Here is a 13,152-nt window from a genome sequence, read left to right as displayed (position 1 = left end):
AAACCAGTCTACGGACTGAAGACGACAACAACAATACACTCTGCATTTGAAGTCATCACTAAAAATCTACTACAAAAATCTGACTAGCAAGACTGTTTGGAAAGTATGTCAATATGACCAACACTATGTTCTGAATTTTTTCCTACCTGTGACAAGAGATAGTTGTTAATAGGAACTTTTATGAATCATACATCACGTGCAGTATTCTCGTCACCATAAGAATAACATGAATGTAAACATTATTCCATGTATTCTTTCATGTTTGCTGCTATCTCATTTAAATCCTGTCTGCCTAATAAACTACGAAAGTAGAGTGAGACAACAGCAAATGTGGAAGAATGTACATATCATGCCGTGTTTATATTCATATTATTCTTATGCTGAATAGTGATACAGTCAGAAATGAAGCAAGGCAACTGACTAGATTTTTAAATCTAAGATGACTAATTTCTGTGCAGAATGTAATGTACTAAAGAGGCGTCTGCAAAGATTTTCAAATGAAGAAAAATTTACACTAAACTCTTGTTCAGAACGTCACCTATCAGACACAGTCTATTATTTGGTTCTTGTTGATAATTATCAAAGAAAGCAACAATGTAAGTAACAGCACATAGCAGTCTCTTGCCATTGTTTCACTAATGAGACAATTCCTCTCTTTTTTTTTATTGTAAGCGGCGGTAGTGCGCACAAAACCAAGCCATGCCATGAATGGAAACAGGTCGTAAACACTCATTATCAGAATGTGACAAACAATGCATGACATCACATCAGGTAATGGACAAAATGTGATGATTGTGTCTGTGTATTAATCATTCCAACAAACACGTGCAAGTGAGGGAGGAGCTATCTGCAGCTTCTTTCTGAAATACATAACATTAGGTAATAGACGAAATGCGATGATTCTGGGATTGTAGTAAACATACCTACAAACAAATGCAAAGGAGTGAGGAGCTTTCTGTGGCTTCCCTGAGAAATACTTCACATCAGTTAATGGACGAAATGTGATGTTTGTGTCTGTGTATTAATCATTCCAACAAACAGATGCAAGTGAGGGAGGAGCTTTCTGCAGGTTCTCTCTGAAGTACATTACATAGGGTAATGGATGAAATGTAATGATTCTGGCTTCGTAGTAACCATTCCAACAAACAAACGCAAATGAGGGAGGGGCTTTCTGTTGCTTCCCTCAGAAATACTTCACATCAGGTAATGGATGAAATGTAATGATTGTGTCTTAGTACTAATCATACCAACATACAGAGCAAGTGAGGGAGGAGCTTTCTGCTACTCCTCTCTGAAATACCTCACATAGGGTAATAGATCAAATGCGATGATTCTGGCTTTGTAGTAGCCATAGCAACAAACAAATGCAAATGATGGAGGAGCTTTCTGTAGCTATACTCAGAAATACTTCACATAGGGTAGCAGATGAAATGCGATGATTCTGGCTTCGTAGTAACCATACCAACAAACAAATGCAAATTAGGGAGGAGCTTTCTGTAGCATCCCTCAGAAATACTTCACATCATGTAATAAATGAAATGTAATGTTTGTGTCTCTGTACTAATCATACAACAGACAGATGCATGTGAAGGAGGAGCTTTCTGTATCTTCTCTCTGAAATACATCACATTGGGTAATAAATGAAATGGGATGATTCTGTCTTTGTAGTAACCATACCAACAAACATTTGCAAATTAGGGAGCTGCTTTCAGAGCATACCTGAGAAATACTTCACATCATGTAGTAAATGAAATTTAATGTTTGTGTATGTGTACTAATAATACCAACAAACAGATGCAAGTGAGGGAAGAGCTTTCTGCTACTTCTCCCTGAAATACATCACATAGAGTAATAAATGAAATGCAATGATTCTGGTTTTGTAGTAAGAATACCAACAAACAGATGCAAGTGAGGGAGGAGCTTTCTGTTGCTTCTCTCTGAAATACATCACATAGGGTAATAGATGAAATGCGATGATTCTGGTTTTGTAGTAACCATACCAACAAATAAACGCAAATAATGGAGGAGCTTTCTGTAGCTTCACTCAGAAATACTTCACATCAGGTAATGGATGAAATTTAATGATTGTGTCTGAGTACTAATCATACCAACAAACAGATGCCAGTGAGTGAGGAGCTTTCTGCAGCTTTCCTCAGAAATACTTCACATAGGATAATAAATGAAATGCAATGATTCTGGCTTTGTAGTAACCATACCAACAAAGAAACACAAATGAGGGAGGAGTTTTATGCAGTTTTTTTCAGAAATACTTCACATTGTGTAATAGATGAAATGCGATGATTCTGGCTTTGTAGTAACCACACCAACAAACAAACGCAAATGGCACTTGAGCAAAAATGCATTTTCAGCTAGAGCAACATATATACCTATAACAAAGAGAATGGCACTTATCAAATTAAAGCAAAATAAGCAATTGATTCAAACCAGATGAAGCATGTGAAAATGGAAGGGTACCCGTATAAATATGGATGGAGCACCTGACACATAGCAATAGCTACATGGTGAAACGTAACTGCTAAGCTTACCAATCGAACCAAACTACTGTAGCTGTATCTTCAGCCATTCGACCTAAATTGTGTCTCATGTTACAATGAACCAACTTTATTTCGATTTGGAGGTGTGGTCTAAAACGTTCTCTCGCCTTGAATTTAGAGTCTCAAATTTCAGGTGCGACTTAGATTCGGGAAAATTTCTTTTTCCTCGATTCCGAGTCTCATTTTTCAGGTGCGGCTTAGATTCAAGTAAATACGGTACTCAACTATTGTTGCTTGCAGAAGATGGCTGTCGCATGTATTTTACAGTATCCTAGACACAGTAGCAATCAATTGGTGTATCATCTACAATCAAATAACCAAAAATAACTTGGAGAGGAAAACATTCATACTACAGCTGATAAATACGTGAATCGGAAACAACACAGAGTGGGGCAGGAGCAAGAAAGCCAATCTAATCCAGAAGTAGTTGTAGGACTGGATGAATCAAAAGAGTGAAAGAAGTGTCCAATTGGAATATGCAAAGGAAAGAAGACCAAGAACACCTGTGAGAAATTGCAAACAAGCTGTCTGTGGAAAATGTGTACCAAAAATAACAACAATCCGCTCAAAGTGCGATTTCTGTTTTTAGAATTAAATAAATGAAGTAAATGAAGAAATGTTGGGAATTTTAGACATAGGTCACATTTCTGGATGTACATAAAACACTATCCTTATAGTATTAAAGTTTCAAAGTAAGCCTTTGACTGACATGTGTGCACAAGATAGAAATGAAGGGGAGAAATTAAGGTCTTACTTTAACAATACTGTAGATTTTTAATGTAAATTTTATTAGAAGTCATCTTCCTACTGTTCTAGGCAGGTCACATTTTCCACTGTTCTAGTGTTACAGTATTTATCTATTTCATTGTTGCAGAGACAGTACCCAGCATCACACTGCCAAAATAAACACATAACTTCCACGTGCCCCATCTCAAAACATCCTGGAAAAGTTCAAAAACTGGTCAATAGTAAAAAGAAATATTTCAAAATAAAAAAAAATGACTGGTTACATTTTTTTTGTTTTATGTCAGGATTCCATGTTTTATGTCATGGACTCCATAATATCCACAGTGGATAAGCTTAATGTGTTGCTACCTAACCAGATAGCTGAAAGAGTGTGTGTATTTTGGACATGTAAACTTAAACCGATGAAACTACCCTTCCAATAATATTTAATAAAAATATGCCTCTCTGAAAACTATACCAGAATATAACTAACAAGTCAAATCAAGTCAGTCAATATAGTGAAAAAAGTGAAATTATTTGGTTAAAACCAGATATCATATCTCTTTACAAGAACATAGATTTTAATTCAGAACTGTACAGGGAACATATTAACATCTCAACATCAGAAAAAGGAAATGGAGGAGGGGGGGGGGGGGCACAGTGCAATTCATTGCTAGAGATGTTTCGTTTTCTACTCAGTAAAATGCTGCTGAAACTGTTTTAATGTTGAAAACAGAATACCAAGAAGATGCTATTGGAAAAAACTCATGTGTACAAGTAGTTTGCTTTATTTAAAAATGATGACATGTTGATTCATGACAAACTTCAGTCTGGATTTCCACCAACTGCCCAAATCGAAGAAAATATTTAAAAAATTCGAGTGCTTGTGCTCACAGACCGTTTTAAGTAGATTGTGCAACAGTGATTCTGTAAAAAGACTCAATTCGTGGCAGACAGGAGACTGGTTATTCCATCACATCACATCTACACACACACACACACACACACACACACACACACACACACAGCAACCTCTGCTAGACAGATTTTGACTAAAAATGGCATGGTTCTGCTACCCCACACACCATACTTACCAGACCTGGCTCCGGGAGACTTTCTTATTTCCACACATGGAAAGGGGCGTGAAAAGACACCAACTTGACAACACTGAAGAAGACAAGAAAAAAAACAGGGGAGGCACTCTTAGCCATTTCTAAAACTGACTATCAAAAATGTTTCGAACAGTGGAAGGACTGTTCAGACAAATATTTTAGTTTGAATGAAACTTTTTTGAAGAGAATAAAGTTGTTTACTAAACAGTTTTAAAATATATAGCTTTTACAATATAAATCAGTTTCTCTTTTTGGGTAACCCCCTGTAGGATGCTACGTGACATAGAAATGACTTTTGAGTTGCAGAGCCATGTGGAGTGGTTGCATGGTTTAAGGCAACATGTCACGAAATGCATCGCCCCTCCTGCCGGAGGTTCGAGTCCTCCGTGGGGCATGGGTGTGTGTGTGTGTGTGTGTGTGTGTGTGTGTGTGTGTATATGATGTTCTTTGTGTAAGTTAGTTTAAGCTGTGTAAGTTAGGGACCGATGAGTTCAGCAGTTTGGTTTCTTAGGAATTCACACACATTTAAAAAAAAATTTCAGAGTTACAGAGAGGCCCAATGAAAAGACTGTCACACACACACACACACACACACACACACACACACACACACACACACACACAAATATGCGCACCTAATTCACACATGACTGCTACCAATGGCGATTCTGAACAGAATGTGATTGTCACATGAAGGAGAGGGATAGCAGGTTCAAATGACTCTGAGCGCTATGGGACTTAACTTCTGAGGTCATCAGTCCCCTAGAACTTAGAACTACTTAAATCAAACTAACCTAAGGACATCACACACATCCATGCCCAAGGCAGGATTCAAACCTGCGAGCACAGCGGTCATGCGAGGGATAGCAGGGTATCTATATCTACATCATAGTGTGTTTGAAGAATGATTGTCTATAATTTCTCTAACTTTCTCCTTATGGTCAATACACGAGATGTACATAAGGAGGGGGGAGCGGGGGCAGGGAAGTAATATGTTGTCCAACTCCTCCTGAAAAGTGCAGATGGGGGAGAGAAGAGTGGTGTCGGGCAGGGCTTGCAGGGACTAAAGACTGCCAGGTGAGATTAGAGGAAGAAAGGCGAACGGAAGGCGGGGTGAGCAGAAGGGGGGAGCGGTGGGGGGCGAAGAGTGGTGGTAGGGCAGTCGAAGGTGGTGGCGGGGTGGGTGGGCGAGCAGAAGGTTGGGGGACAAGTGGAAGATGGGGGGACAAGCAGCAGAAGAGGAGGCGTGGGGTGCGAGAGGAGGCGTGGGGTGCGAGAGGAAGCGTGGGGTGCGAGAGGAGGCGTGGGGTGCGAGAGGAGGCGTGCGGTGCGAGAGGAGGCGTGCGGTGCGAGAGGAGGCGTGCGGTGCGAGAGGAGGCGTGCGGTGCGAGAGGAGGCGTGCGGTGCGAGAGGAGGCGTGCGGTGCGAGAGGAGGCGTGCGGTGCGAGAGGAGGCGTGCGGTGCGAGAGGAGGCGTGCAGCGGGAGAGGAGAGGAGAAGGGATGGGGGCAGGATGGGTGGGTACATTGGCAGAGGGTACCACACAAAGACAGTTAAGGAATATAAAAAAGGAAGGAGGTGCTATTAAGGGGGAAGGAGCAAATTGTTGTCAGAAGGTGTAGGGACAGTAGTTTACCTTAGGTTGAGGATGGGATGATTTTGGGAGCATAGAATGTGTTGTAAGGATAACTCCCATCTGCATAATTCAGAAAAGCTGGTGGTGGAGGTGAGGGTTGAGATTACCTGGGTTGTCAAGCAGCAATTGAAATCAAACACATTGTGTTCAGCTGCTTGTTGTGCCACCAGGTCGTCTACTTTGCTTTTGACCACAGTTTGGTGGTAGCCATTCATCCTGGTGGACACATGGTTGGTAGTGATGCCAATATAAATAGCTTGCAATGATTGCACCAGAGCTGGTATATGACTTCACTCACTCCACTTCGGAGTTTAAACAGTTGACATAACAAAAACAGTAATCACGAAACCATTGCTAAATGAACATGGGATGTTTATTAAGAATCTTGATATAGACTAATAGTTTTCTGGAATAGTTTAGTAAATTAATACAATAACGACTGATCTCCTTGGCATAACATTCATGCAGTTGACATAAGGAACACAAATTTTTCTAAAGTATTGCATTAGAACACTAGGTGTCATGATCTAGGGTTAAAGTCTGAGCCTAGGACTCGAAGTGAATTAACAGATAGTGCTCAAAGCCATAGATTTTTTTGCCTCTACTAGCAATTAATTATATACACATATTTCAATCATGCATTGTGAGACAGAGATAGTGCGGTGCCCAGTATTAAGTCCACCTGAAAAGTGCAAGTACTGTGGTAAAGATTGCTTAACCTATGTACTAATCATCAAAGTTACTGAATGCAAAAAGTGTTCAACTACAAATGGCATTGCTGACATAAAGTTGTCCCAATCCACAAGGATTCCATACATAAATATAATTCTAAGATTTCCTCCAAGAATCACATGTTAAATTAATTAGTAATTAATTTAACTAATATAAAACCAGTTATTCATGTATTTACAAACATTAGTAAAAGATAAGCAAGATTAATCATTACTGTACATATTTCTTAAGACCATGATGAAAATATAGTTCCTTTATTTTGTTGATTCTAGGATAGGCTAACACGTAGCTCCCTTCATGAGGAGTTCTGATTCATTTGTACGGACCTGTGTAATGTACAAGGGCTGTTCTCCCCCCCCCCCCCCCCCCCCCATTACCCTCGGTCACTTAGTACATAACCTATACGAGCAGCAGAAAGTGGACATGTGCTGTAGGCTACTGCACTACTTTCACAGTACACACTCCGCCACTGCCAACCTCAAGGCATCAGACCATATTGCAGTACAGCCATGTAAACACGGCTGCTGTCATTGTTGCTCTCACCAAGTGTGAATTACGAAGTGTAATTCTGGTTCTGCAAGCAGAAGGGAATAGTGCAGCAGAATTTCATCGGAGAATGACCCGAGTGTATGGTGATAACTTTATGACTGATGGTGTTGTGCATGAATGGTGCTGAAAGTTTGAAGATGGCTGAAATGACGTGCACGATGGGGATCGTTACAGCCGCCGTTGTTGTTGATCGAGTTGACAGAATGGTTAGAGAAAATCGTAGGTTCACCATAACTGCTTTGTCTATGGAAATTCCAGTAGTTTCAAGATCTGTCATACACACTATCATTACTGGACATTTAGGCTCCAAAAAACTTTTTGCTCGTTGATGGATGCCCACAAAAGTCACCAAATGGTGTCAGCGTTGAATTTCCTTTACCATTATCACAATGAAGGGGAGAACTTTCTGAAATCAACCCAAATTCACACACAAAAACATTCAAACGAACATTCAACAACAGAAAGGTTATGGCTGCCATGTTTTGGAGCCAAAAAGGTGTGTTGCTTGTAGGGTTTATGCAGCCCAGAACCACTATCAATGCAGCTTCTTATTGTGAAACTTTATAACGTTTGGGGAGAACCATTCAAAACAAACAAAGAGGAATGCTGACTTCAGGAATTGTGTTGATCCATGACAACACTCGTCCACACACTGCTGGAACAACCCAATGGCTCCGTGAACAATTTCAATGGGAATTTTCGATCATCCACCGTACAGTCCTGACCTGGCACACAGCGACTTTCATCTTTTCCCTGAACTGAAGATGTGGCTAGGAGAGCAGCATTTTCAAACCGACGAAGATCTTCAGAACAAGATCAATGCTCATTTGAAATCACTGGCGGCAACATTTTTTCAAGTGGGTATTGCAAAGCTTGTCCACAGGTACGATGCATGTCTCAATCTTTTCGCTGATTATGTTGAGAAGTAACCATAAGTGTACAAAACTTCTGGTAGTAAAATAATTGTTTTCTATAAACTTGTCTGTTATTTACAGCCTATCAGAGGTCGGGGGGGGGGGGGGGGGGAGGGGGGGAAGCTCTCGTAATTGCCATTAACAGTTATTACAGTTATTATGTTGGAGAAGAGAAGATTCTGGGCGAGTTTTCTAAAGTATACAGTCTCCTACCCCATATTTTTGCATATGGCCAAGCTTATTCTCAATGATAAGTTTTCTTGACTTGTGCTTGTTCTGTAAGTGTCACTAAAGTTTGCCTTACTTTATCTTCTCAAGTGCATTCTTCTCTGGGAAGATGCAGAAGAAGATCTATAAACCTGTTTCTTTCCTTTATCTTACATTCAAGTTCAGACACCTTTACATGTAGAATAATGTGGCAAATTGTTTACTGTTTGCTCAAATACTCCACAATATTCTAATCAATGTGTTTGTTGGTTAGCTGCGTAAGAGCACATAAATCTATTAAACTCACAAAATATTGTCTTGTTAGTTAAACAGACATGATCTAGACCTAAATTTTCTGAGTTGTAAATACTTAAAAACCTAACCAAACAGTCTTAGTACTACAAATTCTCTAAATACAAAGGACCTACTAATTCATTCTTCTGTCATTATATATCTAAATCAGCAAATTGCATGTACTTGACAAACTTTACACAGTCTTTGAAGTCAAATTTAATTCTTCTTTCAAAATGTACCATGTGTGGGAGCTGTTATAGTGTAGTGAGGAGGGGATTTGTTGCAAATATCATAGGAAATATTTTCACTGGGAGGGGTTCAGTGGGAAAACAGAAGAGGCTCTATCCTGGAACTGCAGAGTATGCAGTAGGGACATTTTGATTGAGGGACAGGAAAGGAAACTCTGTGCCCTTCAGGCACAGTCGGAAGAAGCACAGGAGGAACTTATCAAGATCAAGGGAGATAGTGCGGAGAAGGATGGCTGGGAACGGGCTGTTGTTAAGAAGACAAGGAGAAAGAGAACACAGTTTGATAGTATCATTATCAACACTAGAAATGTGTTCTACACCTGCCAGGGTTAAGTGAAAAAGAGTATCGTGCAAGACTAGGAGAAGACTAGGAGAAGAATGTGCAGCACTCTTCAACCAATATCAGAAAGCCTAGGAATGCTGCTGCTGCTGCTGCTGCTGCTGCTGCTGCTGCAGCCATGGGCGAGATGTAGGGCCTCAAATACAGGAAAGTTTAGAGGAAGTGTACCAGGTTACCAGCATTTTCAAACCAAACGTAGAGCTAAGTCAGGTGACAGAGGACTTTGAGTCTTTACGTAAGGATTTTTCCAAAAGAGGACCAAGTAGTGACAGTGGTTGGCACAGGAAACAGTTTGGACAGGAATGGTGCATATGACATAGGTGGTTGTAGCTGTTCACCTTCTTTATTTCTTTGTTGATTGTCCTCAGTGCCAACGTACTGTATTGCTACACTGACTGAAAAATGGGCTGTGGATTCTGACACTGACTACTGTAAATAACATAGCCGATAGGTGCACAGTTGCGTTTCACAGTACTTTAATTTCACTGTTCACAACCCCCTAATAATACACAGTTGCATGACTGCTGCACTATTGTTTAACTTTAGAGAAGTCTCATTAATAGTGTGCAGGCAAACCTCGACATACTGCTACAATAGTTTACTGATGAACATCTACAAACAGTAAAAACCTAACCACAAAGTTCACAGTTCTTGAAGAATAGAAAGGTACATATGGAGCAGACACTGCCATTGGTTCAAGGCACATTTTATTGCTGTAACACTTATTTCACTGTTAAATTGATGCATTGTTGACATTCTAACCAACACAGGTTCCTTGTCTGAAACTCGGCCATGGACTGACTGTCTCGTGACCAAAAATTGGACCCTTATGTATCATAACAATAATAGCCACTGACACTACACATTGTTTGAAGTTAAATTTATAGAAATTACAATTAAAACTTAATTCAAGAAATTAAGTGAATACATCGAAAAATTCGTTCCTTTTAACACTTCCTTCTACTACAATGTTTAGGCCGAATTATTTGATTAAATGATGAAATTGACATATATAATTATGCAAACAATACTTTTGACAAAACTGGAAATTACTTTGGAATTAATTAAGGGCTGGTTTTGCTAACATGTTTCCGAATAGAGCCAAATAGATCCTTTAAGAATGCTAATGTTTCAGAATGCTAATGTTTAATCTTCCAAACATTTATAATTATTACAGAATTTATGTTTGTTTATATGTCAACAATAAAATTTAAGTGCAACAATAGAATTGAAGTGCAGAAACAATTACTGATTTCACCATATAACAAAAGATACTAACAGTCATAATAAATAGTCATAATAAATCAGAAAATCAATTACATACATAAAACTAAGCACAAAATTAGATCTGCTGCTATATTCTTTAAAACTAAGCCCCAACCTTTCTCTTTTATGGAAATGCAGATTATATTCACATATGTTAATGGTAATTTGTTAAAATTGAAAAAATGAATTTGAAGGAGGCAGACGGTGAAACGTAAGGGGAAGTAAAAATATCCCAGCTTCCTTCGTCGCATTGTGACCTGGAAAAAGCCACCTTTCCTGTGTCCTTTGGAATTACTGCATTCTTCTAGATGTATACAGGTATTTTGACTGTCTCATACATCTTGTGCACCAGATGGAACAGTTTCAGAACGGCCAACTCCCTCAAGGATCTCAATAGTTTTGATGGAATGTCCTCTACCTCAGATACCTTGTTTTGACTAAGGTCTTTCAGTGCTTAGTCAAAGTCTCTCACAGTCTCATACCTCCCACCTAATCTTCATCTATTTCGTCTACCCTTGTATAGCACTTCTATGCATACCTTCCACATCTCTGCTTTCCCTACTTTGCTTTGTACTGCCCTGTCCTGACCCCCCCCCCCCCCCCCCCATTTCTTGCTATTCATACAGTTGCTTCTCTTTTCTCTAGGTGCATATATCTTTCACCTAGTCATATATGCTTCCGTAGCTTTGCATTTGTCCTTTAGCCAAACCCACTTAGTCATTTTGCACTTGTGGTCAATCTCTTTTTTTTAGATTTTGGATTCCTTTTAAATGATTCATTCACCACATTTTTACATATTCTTTTTGTTAGTTAAATCTAATATCTTCTATGTTATATAACGCCTTGCCTTTTTACCTAATCATTTCTCTGCTGCATTCAACATTTAATTTCTCAGAGCTACCCATTCAACTTCAATTGTATTTATTTCCTCTGTTTTAGTCAATCATTGCCTAATTTTACCTCTGAAATCTCCTTATTTTTGCAATTCCTTCAATTTTAATCTGCTGTTAATAACCAATAAATTATGGTCAGAATCCACATATACCCTTCATTCAATTTAAAATCAGTTTTTAAAGCACAAATAGCACAGTTTAAATTTATTTGGTTATATACTGTAATTTAAGCAATATTCAGAATACTTCCATATGAGAACTCGTAAAAGTCAATCACATTTTTATACTGAAACTAATAACATATTTCTCTGTGAATTGCAGTTCCAACATGCTTAGGGTTGAAATAAACATCTTACAATCTAGTAATTAAACAACGAAAATATTATAACCTTTGAATGCAGTGTTTATGTCCTTTTTACTGACACACAATCCTTTGCCAAACATTGTACTACAGATTTCTGAATACTTAACTAATGTTATAAAACCAAGAGAAACTTAATTTTTACAAATTCAATTGTTTCAAATAAATCCATATGATGGGCACTTTTATAAAGATGGATCCAGAATTGTGCAATAAAATAGTTACTGTAGAGCGAAACTAAGTGAAAGGAATGCAGTAAATGAGGGATACATTCTCTACAAAAATACTACCACACAGAATAAAAAGCACAGAATGATACACATTTAGAAATAAATTAAAAAAAATACTTAACCTCAACCATCTATTAAGACAGCAACATTTTGGCAAAAAGAATATTTTTGTTGTAAAAGAGTACCTATTCAGATGAAATGTATATCGTGTAAATGATATATCCTTGTATATGGACTTTTCTGCTCAGGATATTTATTATGGTTTCAGTTACCTTCAAATGTGTAATAGATTGCTGAAGATAGTCAAGCACAGGACACAAGAAATGAGTGAACTGGAGTGAGTGATTTGAGAGTTAAGTGCAAGAGAGACAGTGTACAATAATAGCCATGTGGGTATGGTAACTAATTAGAATAATGTTGTAATACAACAACAATTCTACTATGTTGAAACATATTTCTCTGTAACTTGCACTATTTAATAGCGCTGTGCAAAACATCTCAGGGAAAACTACAGTGCTGCTGCTGCTGCTGTTGCTGCTACTACTACTACTAATACAACCACTATGACAACGACCACCACCACCACCATTGCCACAATTTACAAGTAGATTGATCACAATTTTTAAACTCACCCTAGCTCGGGCCCTACACTCTTGCTTCGGTATCTGCTGCACCTAAATAGATCATAGATAACAAATGTATATTAATATTATCTATATAATACACACACTGGCTTGAGAGAGAGAGAGAGAGAGAGAGAGAGAGAGAGAGAGAGAGAGAGAGAGAGAGAGAGAATTGCTAACATTCAAAACTGAATATGTGTAGCATTTGGAAACTGTCAAAGATAAACTATAGCAACATACGCATTCTCAAAGAAGTATGAGCAGTGAAACTAAACAGATATGCACATATCTAAAAAATACAAGTACAAAAACATGCAAATTAACACACATTCCAAAACAAATGCGGTACATGAGACATGGCATAACAGCAGCAGACCTAATTCTTACTTTCTTTCAGAGTGTGGTCCTTTCAATTGCTAGGAAGGATACGCTTGCGTATAAACAGTTGTCTTTTGCATCTCTCTGAA

General features: G+C 38.6%; 1 protein-coding gene across 2 annotated transcripts in view; it reads right to left on the bottom strand.

Annotated features, from left to right (window-relative positions):
* Positions 1 to 13,152, bottom strand: part of LOC126267533 (glutamic acid-rich protein-like) — a 477,667-nt gene that overhangs the window by 205,991 nt on the left and 258,524 nt on the right. For both annotated transcript variants that reach the window (XM_049972835.1, XM_049972834.1), the window contains exon 6: positions 12,695 to 12,736. In XM_049972835.1, the coding sequence (XP_049828792.1) occupies positions 12,695 to 12,736 (42 nt within the window). The remainder of the gene's footprint in view (positions 1 to 12,694; positions 12,737 to 13,152) is intronic.

Source organism: Schistocerca gregaria, chromosome 4, assembly GCF_023897955.1.
Source record: "Schistocerca gregaria isolate iqSchGreg1 chromosome 4, iqSchGreg1.2, whole genome shotgun sequence".
NCBI lineage: Eukaryota > Metazoa > Arthropoda > Insecta > Orthoptera > Acrididae > Schistocerca > Schistocerca gregaria.
The sequence above is the reverse complement of the archived record's forward strand: the minus strand, read 5'-3'. Positions and strand labels throughout refer to the sequence as shown.